Genomic DNA, 12,975 nt, shown 5'->3' on the forward strand with positions numbered 1-12,975 from the left:
TAATTGAAGTGAAAAAAGATATAAAATTGTTTACTGTAATTACAGTTACAGAACACAAAAACGTAAGTAAAAACCAGTACACACCTTTATAGAATGGAGTAAATAGGGGCGCCTAGGTGCCTCAGTCGGTTAAGTGTCCAACTCTTGATCTCGGCTCAAGTCATGATCTCACAGTTGGCTGTCAGCACAGAGCTTGCTCGGGATTCTCTCTCTGCCTCTTTCCTGCCCCTGCTCATGCTCTCTCAAAATAAATAAGTAAATTTAAAAAAGAATAAAAAGGAGGAAATAAACCAGAATGCTCACAGTTGCGTTCACCTCTATTGCCCTAGCTGCTAGCACTAATAACTGCTTATTGTTCTTCGATTAGTACTGGGATTAGAAGTGAATTCATTTATTTTTCAAATTCACTCTAATGAGATTATATAACTTTCATAATGAAAAAATACATAGGTATATAAAAATAAGGCTGATTTCACACCCTCAAAATAAAAAGACATGGGAAGGGGCTTTAATGGTGTGCACAGAAAAATATCAAATGTCAGATCTATAATAAAGTTACATACAGGAAAAATCACATCATTCAGGCTAATGGATGTTACTGGGAAAAGAGAAAGAATTCTCTTCCATATGGAATGACAAGGCTGATCTATACCACTTCAACGTTTTCGACGACTCTGAAATTTGTAAATAGCCGGGGAGTTCACGGTTTCTTTCTTCACTTTCACCTTCTGAGTTTTGTCCTACAAAAGAGTAAAAAGGTTACCGGTAAATGGTAGGAAAGAGTTTTGTAAAACAGGAAGGTTAATACACTACCTATCAGAAAGCCCCTAATTCGGCCCTTCTCAAAGTATAGGAGAGACAAAGCCCTAAAGTATCCCCAGATGCAGTGAATCATTTTCTCCCCTGGGAATCTATAATGCCACTACTACGTAGAAGTTCTTGGAAAAACTGAGAAGAGAGGTAGTCAAATCCTTTTTCTGTAGAGCTCATTCTCACGCAGAACCCTAGTTGAGAAAGGCAGATCTGAAGGATCTACAAAGCTGAAGAATTTGACATTTAGAAGAACGGTAATAATACGAAAGGGGCATCGTATAATCCTTAGCTGTGCTATTTAACAACACAATGTTGGCTATTTTTAAACGCCTATGAGTGACACTCGCTGTTTTGTTAACCTGCTTAAATGTTACACATAGCTGCTCATAAGCTATAAAGTTCATAGCGCTACCCGATCCTACCCTCTGCTGTTCCAAAGCACTGACTAATAAGCCCCTTATTACCTTCTTAATCAAGGAACATTTCAACACTGTCAGAGTAACAGACACTGGCTCAAACCACTGCCCCTGAGGAGCAGACATTTTCACTGAGGTTGATTTACACACAGCTGAAATCCAGTCTAAGTTAAGACCTTTACGAGAGAGAGAGAGAGGAAGGGGTGGGGGGGAGGAAGGGCTTAAGGCTCTCTCTCCTTACCAGAAGATCTTTGCGTGTTTGAATTTTCTGTGCAATAACAAACAGTTTCTTCTCGCGGTCAATCCGCTGTGTCAGGCAGTTATACTGCTTTTGCCTTTCTTTGGCTATCTGCTGCGGAAGACATACACACACGTTTTCAATAAAATTAACCAGATAAAGATGAAATAAAAAACTGTTCTTAATCCACTCAAGTCCAAACGCATAAATGGTTTCATGAACTCCCTTCTTACTCAGAATCAACGCAAGAGCCTATAAAATTGCCCATTTTAGGAACACCACATTCTAGAGCTGAACAGAACCTTGGAGACTTGCCCAGGGACACGTGGTTCACCTGGAACAGAATCAGGACTGTCCCACGAGTTTTGCGGATCCCAGGAATCTTTCCACTACTACACTAAGCTGTTCGACCTTTGTGTGAGCGTCCCGGTAACCTAAGGCGACGCAGGAATGAGCCAGTCCTGGAAACCCTCCACAACGTGAACAGAGAACAGGAAGGCCACTGGGCAGTGTCCAGGTGTCAGAACCACAGAACTCAGAGAGCAGGACTTTTTCAGCGGAAGTTGACCTGAGAATTCTCACTGCTGAAATATTCCTCAAAGGCCAGTGGCCCTTCAATGTGAGGGAATCATGAACCCCCAAGAAACTGATGAAAGCTGTGGATTCCTTCTTGAAATACATATGTACGTGTGCCGGTGCAAATCTGTGCAAATGCATATCCGCATCTGCATGAAATGTCTGTGTGAAGTGTTCAGACTTCCTACTGCCCATTCACAGGCTGCCCACCCTGCCTACAGACAGGCTAAAAATTCCCTTGTAATCCACCCACCAGCAGCCTCTTAATGAAAATATTTTTGCTTTAGACAAAACAACCAGGAAAAACAACACCACTGGACAAAAAATGGCGGGATCCCAACCTTCCCTAGAAGGCGTGTTGGTGAACTATTCTGTTGGGAGCACTAACCTCTTCAGGGAGCACCACAGAACCTGAGAAGCGTTAGTGACCCAGCTAATTGAAAATACAACTAATTGGCAAACAGAGTTGTCACGAGAACAGTAGTGAGCCAGCTCCTCAGCTGGAAGTGCCATCTACAAGGGGGCACCATCACTGGGCTTCAGATTTAAACAATTCACCAGTTCTAGCACAGTCTCGCAGCAGTGGTTTCAGACAGCTTTTGTTTTCACTTTATTACACAGACTGTCAAATTTATGGGATTACCCAATATAGTCAAACTAATTAGGGGTATTTATATTACCAACGCAAGTTTAGCTGCCTCTGAGCTAGGGAAACTGCTGTGAAATTAAACATTGGAAGCAAAGCTGATGCGGTGTAAATGATTCAAATCAAAACAGAACAGCTGTCTGCTTGAAACACATTGACAGCATTTTTTTTTAAATGAATCAGTCAGAAGTGAGAGTTCAACTCCAGAAGGCTCTGAGAAAAAGCATGTCTTCTGCAAAAACCCAGTTACAGTGATGGAAAGCACCATAAGGAAAAGTCAATACAAAATTCTGGTTACAAATGCATAATACGTAAAGACTTTCTGAGATGTGTATTTGCTGCTGAAGAAAATACCAAATCCCTTAATCTTCGGTGTCCCGCCTCTCTCTACATTTTACAAGGCAGGCGTCAGCCACAAGTCTTAAAGGTCTTAAAGGCACAAAACCCAGAGACAGGTGGGATTCAAATGCAAATCTAAAAGCCAGACCAGGGGCACCTGGGTGGCTCAGTTGGTTGAGCAAGCTCTCATCAGCTTTACAGCAGCACAGGTCATGATCTCAGTTTGAGTTTGAGCCCTGTCCGCACAGAGCCCATCTCTGGTTTTCTGTTCCCTCTCTGTCTCTCCCCCACTCACACTCAAAAATAAATAGAACATTAAAAAAAAAAAAGAAAGAAAGAAAGAAAAAAAAAACTAAAGCCAAACCCTACATTCCCGACCACTAGGCCACATGTGCCCCAATCTTACAAACCAAGGAACCTTCCTCCACTCCCATCCCCATCATCAAATCTTCCTTCCACTTTTCTTAGTGAGTTTCCCTCAAGTTATTATAATAAACACAGCAGCAAAAAAAAAAAAAAAGAAACTAAATTCTCCTAAGCTCAGACCCAAAAACAATGGAGAAAATTACCTTAAGTCGAGTCTGCTGGGTAACCCCCTTCACTTTCTCCTTCTGCAAGGTCTCTATTGTGGGTCTGTTAAAGACTCTGTCAACTAGTTCCGGGGCTGTTCGCAGGTGAGTGGCAATATCAAACTGTTCAACTGAAAGTCAGGACAATTCTTAAGACACTAACAACAAACATACACCAACATGCTAGACTGTCTCAGAAACCCTCAAACGTTTCCTACCTTCCTTTTTGGTGTCAAAAAAAAACACATGCTTATTCTGTTGCTTCCCCTGGAAATCCAGCAGATGGAGCTCTGATTTTAGTCTTTCAATTTTCTAGAATACAGAACAGGATCTCATTTTATATCGGGTTCTTCCAGGGTATCAGAAATGAATATCAAAAGTTTAAACCATTTCACATCATTATCACGAGCCAGCAAAAAATGTGCTTCATTCTTTTAAATAACGGCTAAACGTTTATCAGGCACCAACCACATGTCAGGTACCGGGCTACACATTCCACAAAATTCATTTAATCCTTACAACGATCCCATGAGATAGAAATGAGGAATCAGTCTCTCAAGGATGTTAATTTGTCTATAATCATGGGGCTGATAAATGGCAGAGCCAGAATTCAAACCTAAGTCTGTCTCATTTCCAAATCTGAACTCTTTCCACTCCACCATCCTGACTACACTTCTAAATCATTATCACCATACACAAGCACTTTAAGAAGAAATCAACTTGTAACTTTAAGTCGCCGAATCTGCATTTTTTTCCCCCGTAACAAAAATACAACAGAACAAAGGGTTTCAGTTGTTACCTTAGCTTCTGCAACCCTTTTCATTTCTATGTATTTGACATCCTGGGTTCTCATCAGTTTCAGCTGTTCTGGAGTTACTTCTTCCTTAGTCTCCTTAATAACGTGAACTCCATCCTAAAATCCAAATTGAAAAGATACAGTCCCTCTTAGATTAAAAGCGTGGTAAGTCGTTAGCACAGCTTATGACTGAAACAAAGACAACCAAATGCCATCTGCAATGGCAGGCGCCCCTAGATGCATGTTCATTTCAGCACACCTCCAGGCAGAGGTGCCTGAGTGGCTCAGTCATGATCTCATAGCTCGTGAGCTCAAGCCCTGCATCGGGCTCTGTGCTGACGGCTCAGAGACTAGAGCCTGCTTTGGATTTGGTGTCTCCCTCCCTCTCTCTCTGCTCCCCACCCCTACTTGGCATTCTATCTCTCTCTCAAAAGTAAACATTTTTTTAAAAAATGTTTTTTTGAAAGAAAGAACAGCTCCAGGGCGTAAGACAATTCAGATTCAGGAAGAGAAATGCACGCTGTTCGCAAAGGGGCAGTTTGCCTTGGATACTGACCAAAAGCACTTAGACCAACTGGAGAAGGGCTAAATAAAGGCCAAGGCTCCTTCCTCTCCATCTTTTCCCCCATCTTATTTTCTTTATCGAGTTGGAGCTCAGAATACCAACTGATCCATTAGGTACCCACCTGGAGTTTAACCCGGGTCATTTTATAGTAGAATTCATCCGGATTTTTCTCAAGAGCCTTCTTCCGGAGAGCTCTGAGGTATTCTTGCTTTTTCCGGTAGTCACTAAAATGCAGTTGAAATGAGATTCATAGCAAAAAAAAATCCAAAAACAAAACAATAAAATAAAAAAAACCTCAGTGAGCAAGCGTTAAAAGCATCTAAAGTTCATACGAAATGAAACTCAAAAAAGCCGAGGCAATGACTAGATTTGATCCAGACTCCACTGTCACTCATGTTGAGCTCCCGTCACTGTAGGCTTCTCTTATCCCAAAATTCACCTGAAACTAACTGTGCCCACCTCCCATGTTTTAGTGCCATTTACATCATTACAGGGAAACACCACACAAAGCACATTATTAAAGCTCATTAGGAAGGGTTCTGATGCAAGCCTGGGCACCAACTGACCAAATAAGGTTCAGAAATTACCCGGCACAGAATAGCATACTGACTAGGACTGTGGACTCTGGAGCCAGACTATCTGGATTAAAACCTGGACTCCACCGCTTCTAGCTAGGAAATCCTGGCTAACTTAGCTAACCAATCTGTATCTTAAATTAATCTGTAGAATGGGTATGATAATAACAGTATCCCGGAAGGTTGTCGGGAGGAATAAATAAGCATTAAATACCGCAGTCTCCTAGAACACTGCCTGGTCCAATAATAGCACTCAGTTATCATTATTAGCCTAAACTCTGGGACCCAGAGCAATCCACTTAATCCATCTCCATCTGTACCAGGAGCACAAAAGGACCTCAGCTGACATGCATAGTTAACAAATAATTATAAATTATTCTGTAAATAAAGTGCTGAAGAAGAAGAATAGGGGTAATTGTTTTATAAAATGTTTTCAGAGTTCTTTATCACCCACGCTCAGTCTTATGAATCCATCTTTCATATCTCTTCATTCCACACCACACACGGGGTGATGTAAGAGACTCGGCAACTGGAATTTTAGATTATATCTTGCATCTCAAGAAAAGGGAGAGAAAAAAAAGATTCTGCTTTTGGCTCAAACACCAAGGCAGGGGAAAATCAAAGCCACAATGAGAAAACTATCTGGGGAACAACAGAATCAGAAAAAATTCACAATGCAACTGCAGTTAAATAAATAACACTCTGCTCAAACAAAGACAGAAGTTTAGGATCACAGACAAGTATCTGACAGGTTGCCAGAGTTCTAGCCATTTTATCAATGGCAGGAAATTATCCCCTGTCGGCCACTCGGGCGATCCAGCTGCAGGGTAGGGAAGCGGTCAGCTTTCTTGGCGGCACCTCTACCGAGAAAACTTAACTCACTCTGCACGAAGTTTGTAATCTTTCTTTTTTTCCAACAGGCCCAGATGTTTTCGAAAGCCAGGCTAGAAGACAAAAGGGGGAAAAAAAAGAAAGTGCTTAGTTCCCCCAGCACACACATACCCAAATCAACATGACACCTCACAAGAACAAGTCTCTGGAGTGCTCAGTAAATCCCTGTCCTTGGAGCCAACTTGCTACCCTGTTCCCTCCCCTCCCCCACTGGGCTCTGCCCAAGGATGAGAGGTACTATACGGGCGCCAGAGAGGTCACAAGCACTGCCATAGTAGGTTTCCTGGCCTATTAAGGACAGAGAGAGGCAACAATGACTCGGCACTAAGCAAGCAGTTGCCAGCTGTACTAAAATTACTACAGACTTAATCCGAGGGTTTAAGAAATACTATGAAGGGAAAATATAATAACAGGGAGGCAACTGTGGTAAGGGCGCTAAATTTAGAGTCGGAGAACTGGGTTCAAATCCAAGCGTTACCTCTTAACAACCTATGACATTATGCAAGTCACTTCTCTGAGCTGCTGTTTCCTAACTATAAAATGAGAGTAACAATACCTGCTTCCCCTGGTTATCATGAGCCTCTGTAACAGGCAGTGCTGGCACATGGCCCGGCACAAAGCAGGTACTCAGCATACGTTTACTGTTATTATTCCCTTGGTAAGAGGTGACACAGAATACTCTTCTGACACAGAACTTGGATAACATGGAAGGCGCAAGGATTATATCTTGGTATTATCTTTCTACAAGCTATTTGTTGAGCAATTAATATATGTCAGTATCTGTGCTAGACGTTTCTGCCCACATCACCATAACAGGACGCATTTATTAAGCACTTACTCTGTCTGTTACAAAGCAATCTGCTGTGCTCCTTATATACTATCTCTTAATCCCCCCAAAAATAGAAGTAGATAGAACATACGATTGTTATCTCAACATTCCAAAAGGGGAATAACGTTTAGAGAATGACTTGCCCAAGAACACAGAGTAACTGGCAAAGCTAGAACCAAAACCCACTGCGTGGGGCCAGTCTGTGCTCTTTCCCACAAGAGACTGCATCTTCTTCTGCTCTGAACAATCTCGATTTTTGAGGAAGTACGTACACTTCTAATAGTACATACAAACTTAAATTTGTATAATGAGATTTTTAACTGGCACCTTTCTCAACTTTTATCCTTGAAATGATGCAATAAATAATAATTAAAATAACAGCCAAACTAAAATCAAAAACACAAGAAAAACAGGTGTTGGTGAGGATGTGGAAAAGGACCGCTCACACACTGTTGGTGGGAATGAAGACGGCTGCAGCCACTGTGGAAAACAGTATGGAGGTTCCTCATAAAATTAAAAATAGAGGGGCACCTGGGTGGCTCAGTCAGTGGAGTGTCCGATTCTTGATTTCAGCTCAGGTCATGATCCCAGGGTTGTGCGAATGAGCCGGTATTGGGCTTCCGTGCTGAGTCTGAAGCCTGCTTAAGATTCTCTCTCTCCCTCTCTCTCTGTCCCACTCTCCCACTCACACTCACTCTCCCACTCGCTCTCTCTAAAATTTATTTAAAAAAAAAATTAAAAACAGAAATACTCTACGATCCAGGAATCATAGATACTAGGTATCTACCCAAAAAATACAGAAAGGCTAGCTCAAAGGGATCTGTTATAGAAGACCAGGCACTGCGTCTGAAGTAGCTCACCTAACTGTACCTACTCCCTCCATACACATCATCGGTAGCTAGCCCACGGCCTCAGTGAAGGACCCATGGGATAAAGTCCAAACTTCACCCAAACAGAGAGTACTCTTGTCAACACATCTACCCACCTTTCCAGCATGGTCTTCTCCTTACCTCGCCCACAAAGACCCTCTATTCCTACTCAGACATGACCATGTCATGCTCATGTCCAGCCTTAGAAGCCCTGTCTTCTGGAGCACCAGGTGGCTCAGTTGGTTAAGCATCTGTCCCTTGGTTTCGGCTCAGGTCATGATCCCACAGTTCGTGAGTTTGAGCCCCGCAAGTTTGAGCCCCAGCGTCAGGCTTGCTTGGGACTCTCTCTCTCTGCCCCTCCCCTGCATACACGCTCTCTTTCTCTCTCAAAATAAACAAACTTAAAAAAAAAAAAAGCCCTCCATCTTTTAATGTTATTTTTGAGAGAGAGAGAGAGAGAGAGGGAGAATGGGGGAGGGGCAGAAAGAGGGAGACACAGAATCCGAAGCAGGCTCCAGGCTCTGAGCTAGCTGTCAGCACAGAGCCAGACACGGGGCTCGAACCCACGAACCATGATATCATGACCTGAGCCCAAGTCAGACACCCAACTGACTAAGCTACCCAGGTGCCCCTTATTCAGGTGCCTCTTTATTCATCTTTTAGTGGCCTCTGGATTCCTGGTCTGATTCCTAGCTTTGCCACTTGCCAACTACAGCTGTATGTCTTTGGGCAAATTACTTAACCTGTGTCTCAGTTTCCCCATCTGCAAATGTGAAAAAATAACAGTACCTTCTTCCAGAGTGTCAAGAGTTAAACGAGACAATAAGTAAAGCATCCTGCACTTTTGGCACACAAACACTATCATTACTTTACTTTTTCTTTCTTTTTTTTTTTTTTGAGTAAGCTAGCAAGTGGGATGGGGCAGAAAGAGAATCCCAAGCAGGCTCCATGCTGTCAGCACAGAGCCCAACTTGGGGCTCGATCTCATGATCCTGGGATCATGACCTGAGCAGAAGTCAAGAGTCAGATGCTCAAGGACTGAGCCACCCACATGCCCCATTATTACTTTTAGACAGGCCCACAAACGAGTTCAAACAAGGTGGCAAATTTCACTACTGTTCCTAGCACACCACTGAGCACACAGTAAGTGCACAATAAGTATCTAATAAATGCTATTAAGCAGGAAGACCACACTGTGGTTAGGAGGCCTTAGTTCCATCCCATCAGCAATTCTGGACACATCCTTCTCCCTCTCTTCCCCACCTGCAAAAAGAAGTTGGACCAGATAACTGGATTGGATATGTAATTTTCAAGCACAGTGGAATGGACACATGGATTCTGCATTAACTAATTTCTACTCAACATCCCCAACACGGACACCCTCCACAGAAGTCGTAGAACTGTTTATCCACCTGAATTTGGTGTTTGTGACTGGGCAAGTCACTTCTCTCTGGGCCTCAGTTTCCTGATCTGTACGATAGGGATGGAAAACATTACAGTCTGAGACATAAAAAGCGGATGCGGCAGATCTTCATAGATTCTGCGCAAAGCCCACACCTGACGGTGTTACAACATTATTATCGCCAATCTCTTTGGTCACAGCCCCCCTACGCAGCAGGCAGGGCCCTGCGCCCTTAGATGAGGGTTCAGTTCCGGCAGGCATGTGCTTTGACTTCAACTTCCTTCCAGAAGGTCAAGCACTTTACACACAGCATCTCACCCAACTACCTCATCACTGAAACTCCGCAAGACAGCTTTAACTATACCCAAGGAACTGGGGGGGACGGGGGCGGGACGGGAACGACGACCCCTCCTCCCTAGGCCTCGAGGCTCCGCCCCAGGCACGCCGGCCTCGTTAGCATATATTTGCATTTATTTACGTGCCCCAGCGACGCGCCGAAGGCACCCGGGCCCGCAGGTGGGGAGGAGGAAGGAGTGAGGGAAGCACACGAGACCACGGGCCAACGCTCGTGGCACCTGTGCGGTCCTACCTGGCTTCTCTCTCGGTGTTCCCGCTGCCGAGACTTGGCCGCCTTCCGAAAAGCCGCTGCCATGTCTATTCACGTCAGCAAAAGCTCAGGAGACAAGTCCCGCACCGCCTCAGCAGCCGCGTCGCCCGATCCTACCGGAAATAGGCCAGGGCGCCAGCTGCTTAGAACCGCCCACTTCCTCTCCGCAGCCTATCCGACCCCTGCCTTTCCGGAACTACGTTCTCTAACCAAGGCGTCCCGCGCGAGCTGCTTCTGGGAAGTGTAGTTTCGTAGGTCTAGTCTCGTGACCCTGCAAGAATAAGTTCTCATTCGCCAGGGCTTGTGCACGTGTACCGAGATCTCGTTTTCGCGCTCCGCTCCGCGCGGTCACCTGGGAACACGTGGCTGGCACTGCCCTGGGGCTGAGCTGCGCTTGGGGTGTGCGCATGTGCAGCCATCAAACATCTCTGCTCCACTTGCCCTATTTACACGGTGTGTTTAAAGGCAGGAGCCGTGTGAACTTAACGTGTACAGGGAAGAGCGTTCTGTAGACAGACAGGAGACCTTAAAACCAGGTTTGGCTCTGCCACTTACTGGCAGCTGTGACTTTTGACAGGTCTCTTGACTTTAATGAGCATCATTTTTTTCGTCCATAAAACAAGGATAATAATAGCATGGGCGGCTTGCATCATTGGACCGTCAAGGGACTCACAGTTGAACAGAGGAGTGCTATCCCTTTAGTAGTTGTAAAGTTTCAGTCCCTCACACCCTCAGGGGAATGGCGGCTGGCTGACAGAATGAGTATCAGAGGCAGCACAATGTAACGATTAGAACCATAAACCATAGAGGTGTGTGTTCTGATCCTCACTGCCACCAGCCAAGACAAAAAAAAAAAAAAAACTCCATCCCCCATCTGTAAAATGGTAGTAATAATACTATACCTATAGAATCGTTACAGGATCGAATGAAAGCACATGTTTAAGGTGCTTAATGCCGTATTAACCTCTTAACAAGTTCACAGTCAATTGGAGCAATGGTTGTTGTTGTTTTTACAACTACTGTTAGTGAACCTACCAGTAAGGATAGAGAGAGGGTTGGGCACAGCAGAGCTCTTCAGAGGCATTTGGTTTCTTTTGCATCACATAAAGCTAACCCTCAGAGAGTCCTATAATTGCACCCATTTGTCATGACAGAGCACCCTCCACCAGCTGAGGCACCCTGAGGAAATCCTCTCCTCAGTCCCAGGAAGTGTGAGTCCAGTGGATGGGTGGGTACGACAAAGCTGAAAGTAGCTGAAATCTGCCACGTGAAAAGTTTTTTCCTGCCTCTCAGTCCACGCCTTGCCCAACTCAGGCCACATATATTAGCAGACGCCCACCTCACTTGTGACTTAACCATTGAAAGACAAGGTCCTTCATAATTTAGCCCACCTTCCCAGCCTCTGCTCAGTTAAGTGGGCCGAAGAATCAGCCCTGGAATTGAATTTCACACTCACAGCATATCAGCTTGGATTTAGGGCCACATTGTCAAATTCTCTGAGCCCATGTCCTACTCTATCAAACAGCGATAATAATATAACCAACTCATGTGGCTTTTGTGAGAACCCAAGGAGGCAACGACTAGCACTTAGCATGGTGCCCTGCATGGAGTTGGCATTTAACGTGTTAGCTCTCCCTCTACCCCCCCCACCCCCCGCATACTCATTTCACCCTCCGCACCCACAGAGCATCACAAGGTTTGGGGGCATGAGAATAGTGTTTCTGGGCAATCTGAAAGAGAGTGTCTGCTAAGCCATGAGGCCTGTCAGGGTATCCAGGCAGCCCAATGGGTAAGAGTGGGCAATATGCCCAGAGAAGGAAGGAAGTTATCTCACTGGGGGAAGGAGGGCTTGTGATCACAAGCATCAGGGAGTGATTCAGCACCCAGAGGAAACCATGAGAAGCCAGTCAGTTGTCACCCAGGGCCTCGTCTTAAATACACTTCCAAGGTGAAAGAACGGCTGAGAGACCCTGAACAAGCCCACTTCCACCACGAGATAAGGAAGGATGTGTGGGGGCCTCCTTGGTGGATAAAGAGACAACCAGATCCCACTCACCCAAGGCGAGTCATACAGCCATCAGGCTCTGCTTCCAGCCTCGGCTCTAACACACCTGTTCCCTGGGGGGGGGGGGGGGGTAGACTGATGGGAAACGGGAACAAGGAGTCCATGAGGCTGATCCCTAGACCTCCCTGGGGCATGTTGTCTTCCTGGGCCAATGGAAATGTGAGCCGACTGGGGAGCGAGAAATGGGGAGGGGAAAGGACAAAGCCCCTGACCTATACCAACGTCCCTCCCCCAGGCTGGGCCAAGTCAGAAATCTAATTTTCTCTGACCTCCAGACTCCTGGCCCCAGTAGCAGAACCTTAACACCTAACCATGAAAGGGAATATGTTGGGCGGGGCAGGAGTCCCACATATTCAATACCTACTGTGTACACTCCTTCAAGACTCACAAGAATGCTATGAGACAGGGGAGTCTACCACTCTTAACAGATGAGCAGACTGAAGCTTAATAAGATTGAATGACTAAAGAGGCTGCAGGGCCTGACAGCTAAGCTCCTTTGGCATTAGGAGCTTTGACATTTGATTGGATTTGAATCCAGGCTTTGCCATTATTAGCTGTGTTGCCCTGGGCGGGTTAATTTACTCTCTCTACCTTCATTTTCTCATCCTTAAAATGGGGATAAGAATACATATTTCACGGGGTGCCTAGGTGGCTCAATCATGATCTTTTTTAAAAAATTTTTAATGTTTTATTTATTTCTGAGAGAGAGAGAGAGAGAGAGTGAGCAGGGGAGGGTCAGAGAGAGAGGGAGACACAATTTGAAACAGGCTCCAGGCTCT

At 44.9% G+C, this 12,975-nt stretch overlaps 1 protein-coding gene across 2 annotated transcripts; it reads right to left on the reverse strand.

Annotated features, from left to right (window-relative positions):
• Window positions 1-375: 375 nt before the first annotated feature.
• On the reverse strand, window positions 376-10,253 carry UTP11 (UTP11 small subunit processome component). 2 transcript variants are annotated; one of them, XM_039244486.1, is made up of 8 exons: window positions 10,114-10,253; window positions 6,416-6,477; window positions 5,080-5,182; window positions 4,397-4,510; window positions 3,816-3,909; window positions 3,598-3,728; window positions 1,471-1,578; window positions 376-740 (listed from the first exon to the last, which is right to left on the reverse strand). In XM_039244486.1, exons 1-8 carry the CDS (start codon window positions 10,174-10,176, stop codon window positions 657-659), a joined length of 759 nt encoding a protein of 252 aa, XP_039100417.1. In that variant the 5' UTR covers window positions 10,177-10,253; the 3' UTR covers window positions 376-656. The 2 variants fall into 2 exon arrangements, with proteins under 2 accessions (XP_039100417.1, XP_039100416.1); XM_039244485.1 differs by having other exon boundaries at window positions 1,471-1,581.
• Between the last annotated feature and the right edge of the window lie 2,722 nt (window positions 10,254-12,975).

Source organism: Hyaena hyaena, unplaced genomic scaffold (genome assembly GCF_003009895.1).
Source record: "Hyaena hyaena isolate Hyena2069 unplaced genomic scaffold, ASM300989v1 scaffold_237, whole genome shotgun sequence".
Classification (NCBI taxonomy): domain Eukaryota; kingdom Metazoa; phylum Chordata; class Mammalia; order Carnivora; family Hyaenidae; genus Hyaena; species Hyaena hyaena.

Coding starts and splice junctions, on each gene's coding strand:
- UTP11 (XM_039244485.1), bottom strand. CDS start 10,176: ATGGCAGCGGCTTTTCGGAAGGCGGCCAAGTCTCGGCAGCGGGAACAC. Junction 6,478..10,113: donor AACACCGAGAGAGAAGCCAG/GTAGGACCGCAC, acceptor TTTGTCTTCTAG/CCTGGCTTTCGAAAACATCT. Junction 741..1,470: donor AAACACGCAAAGATCTTCTG/GTAAGGAGAGAG, acceptor ACTCTTTTGTAG/GACAAAACTCAGAAGGTGAA.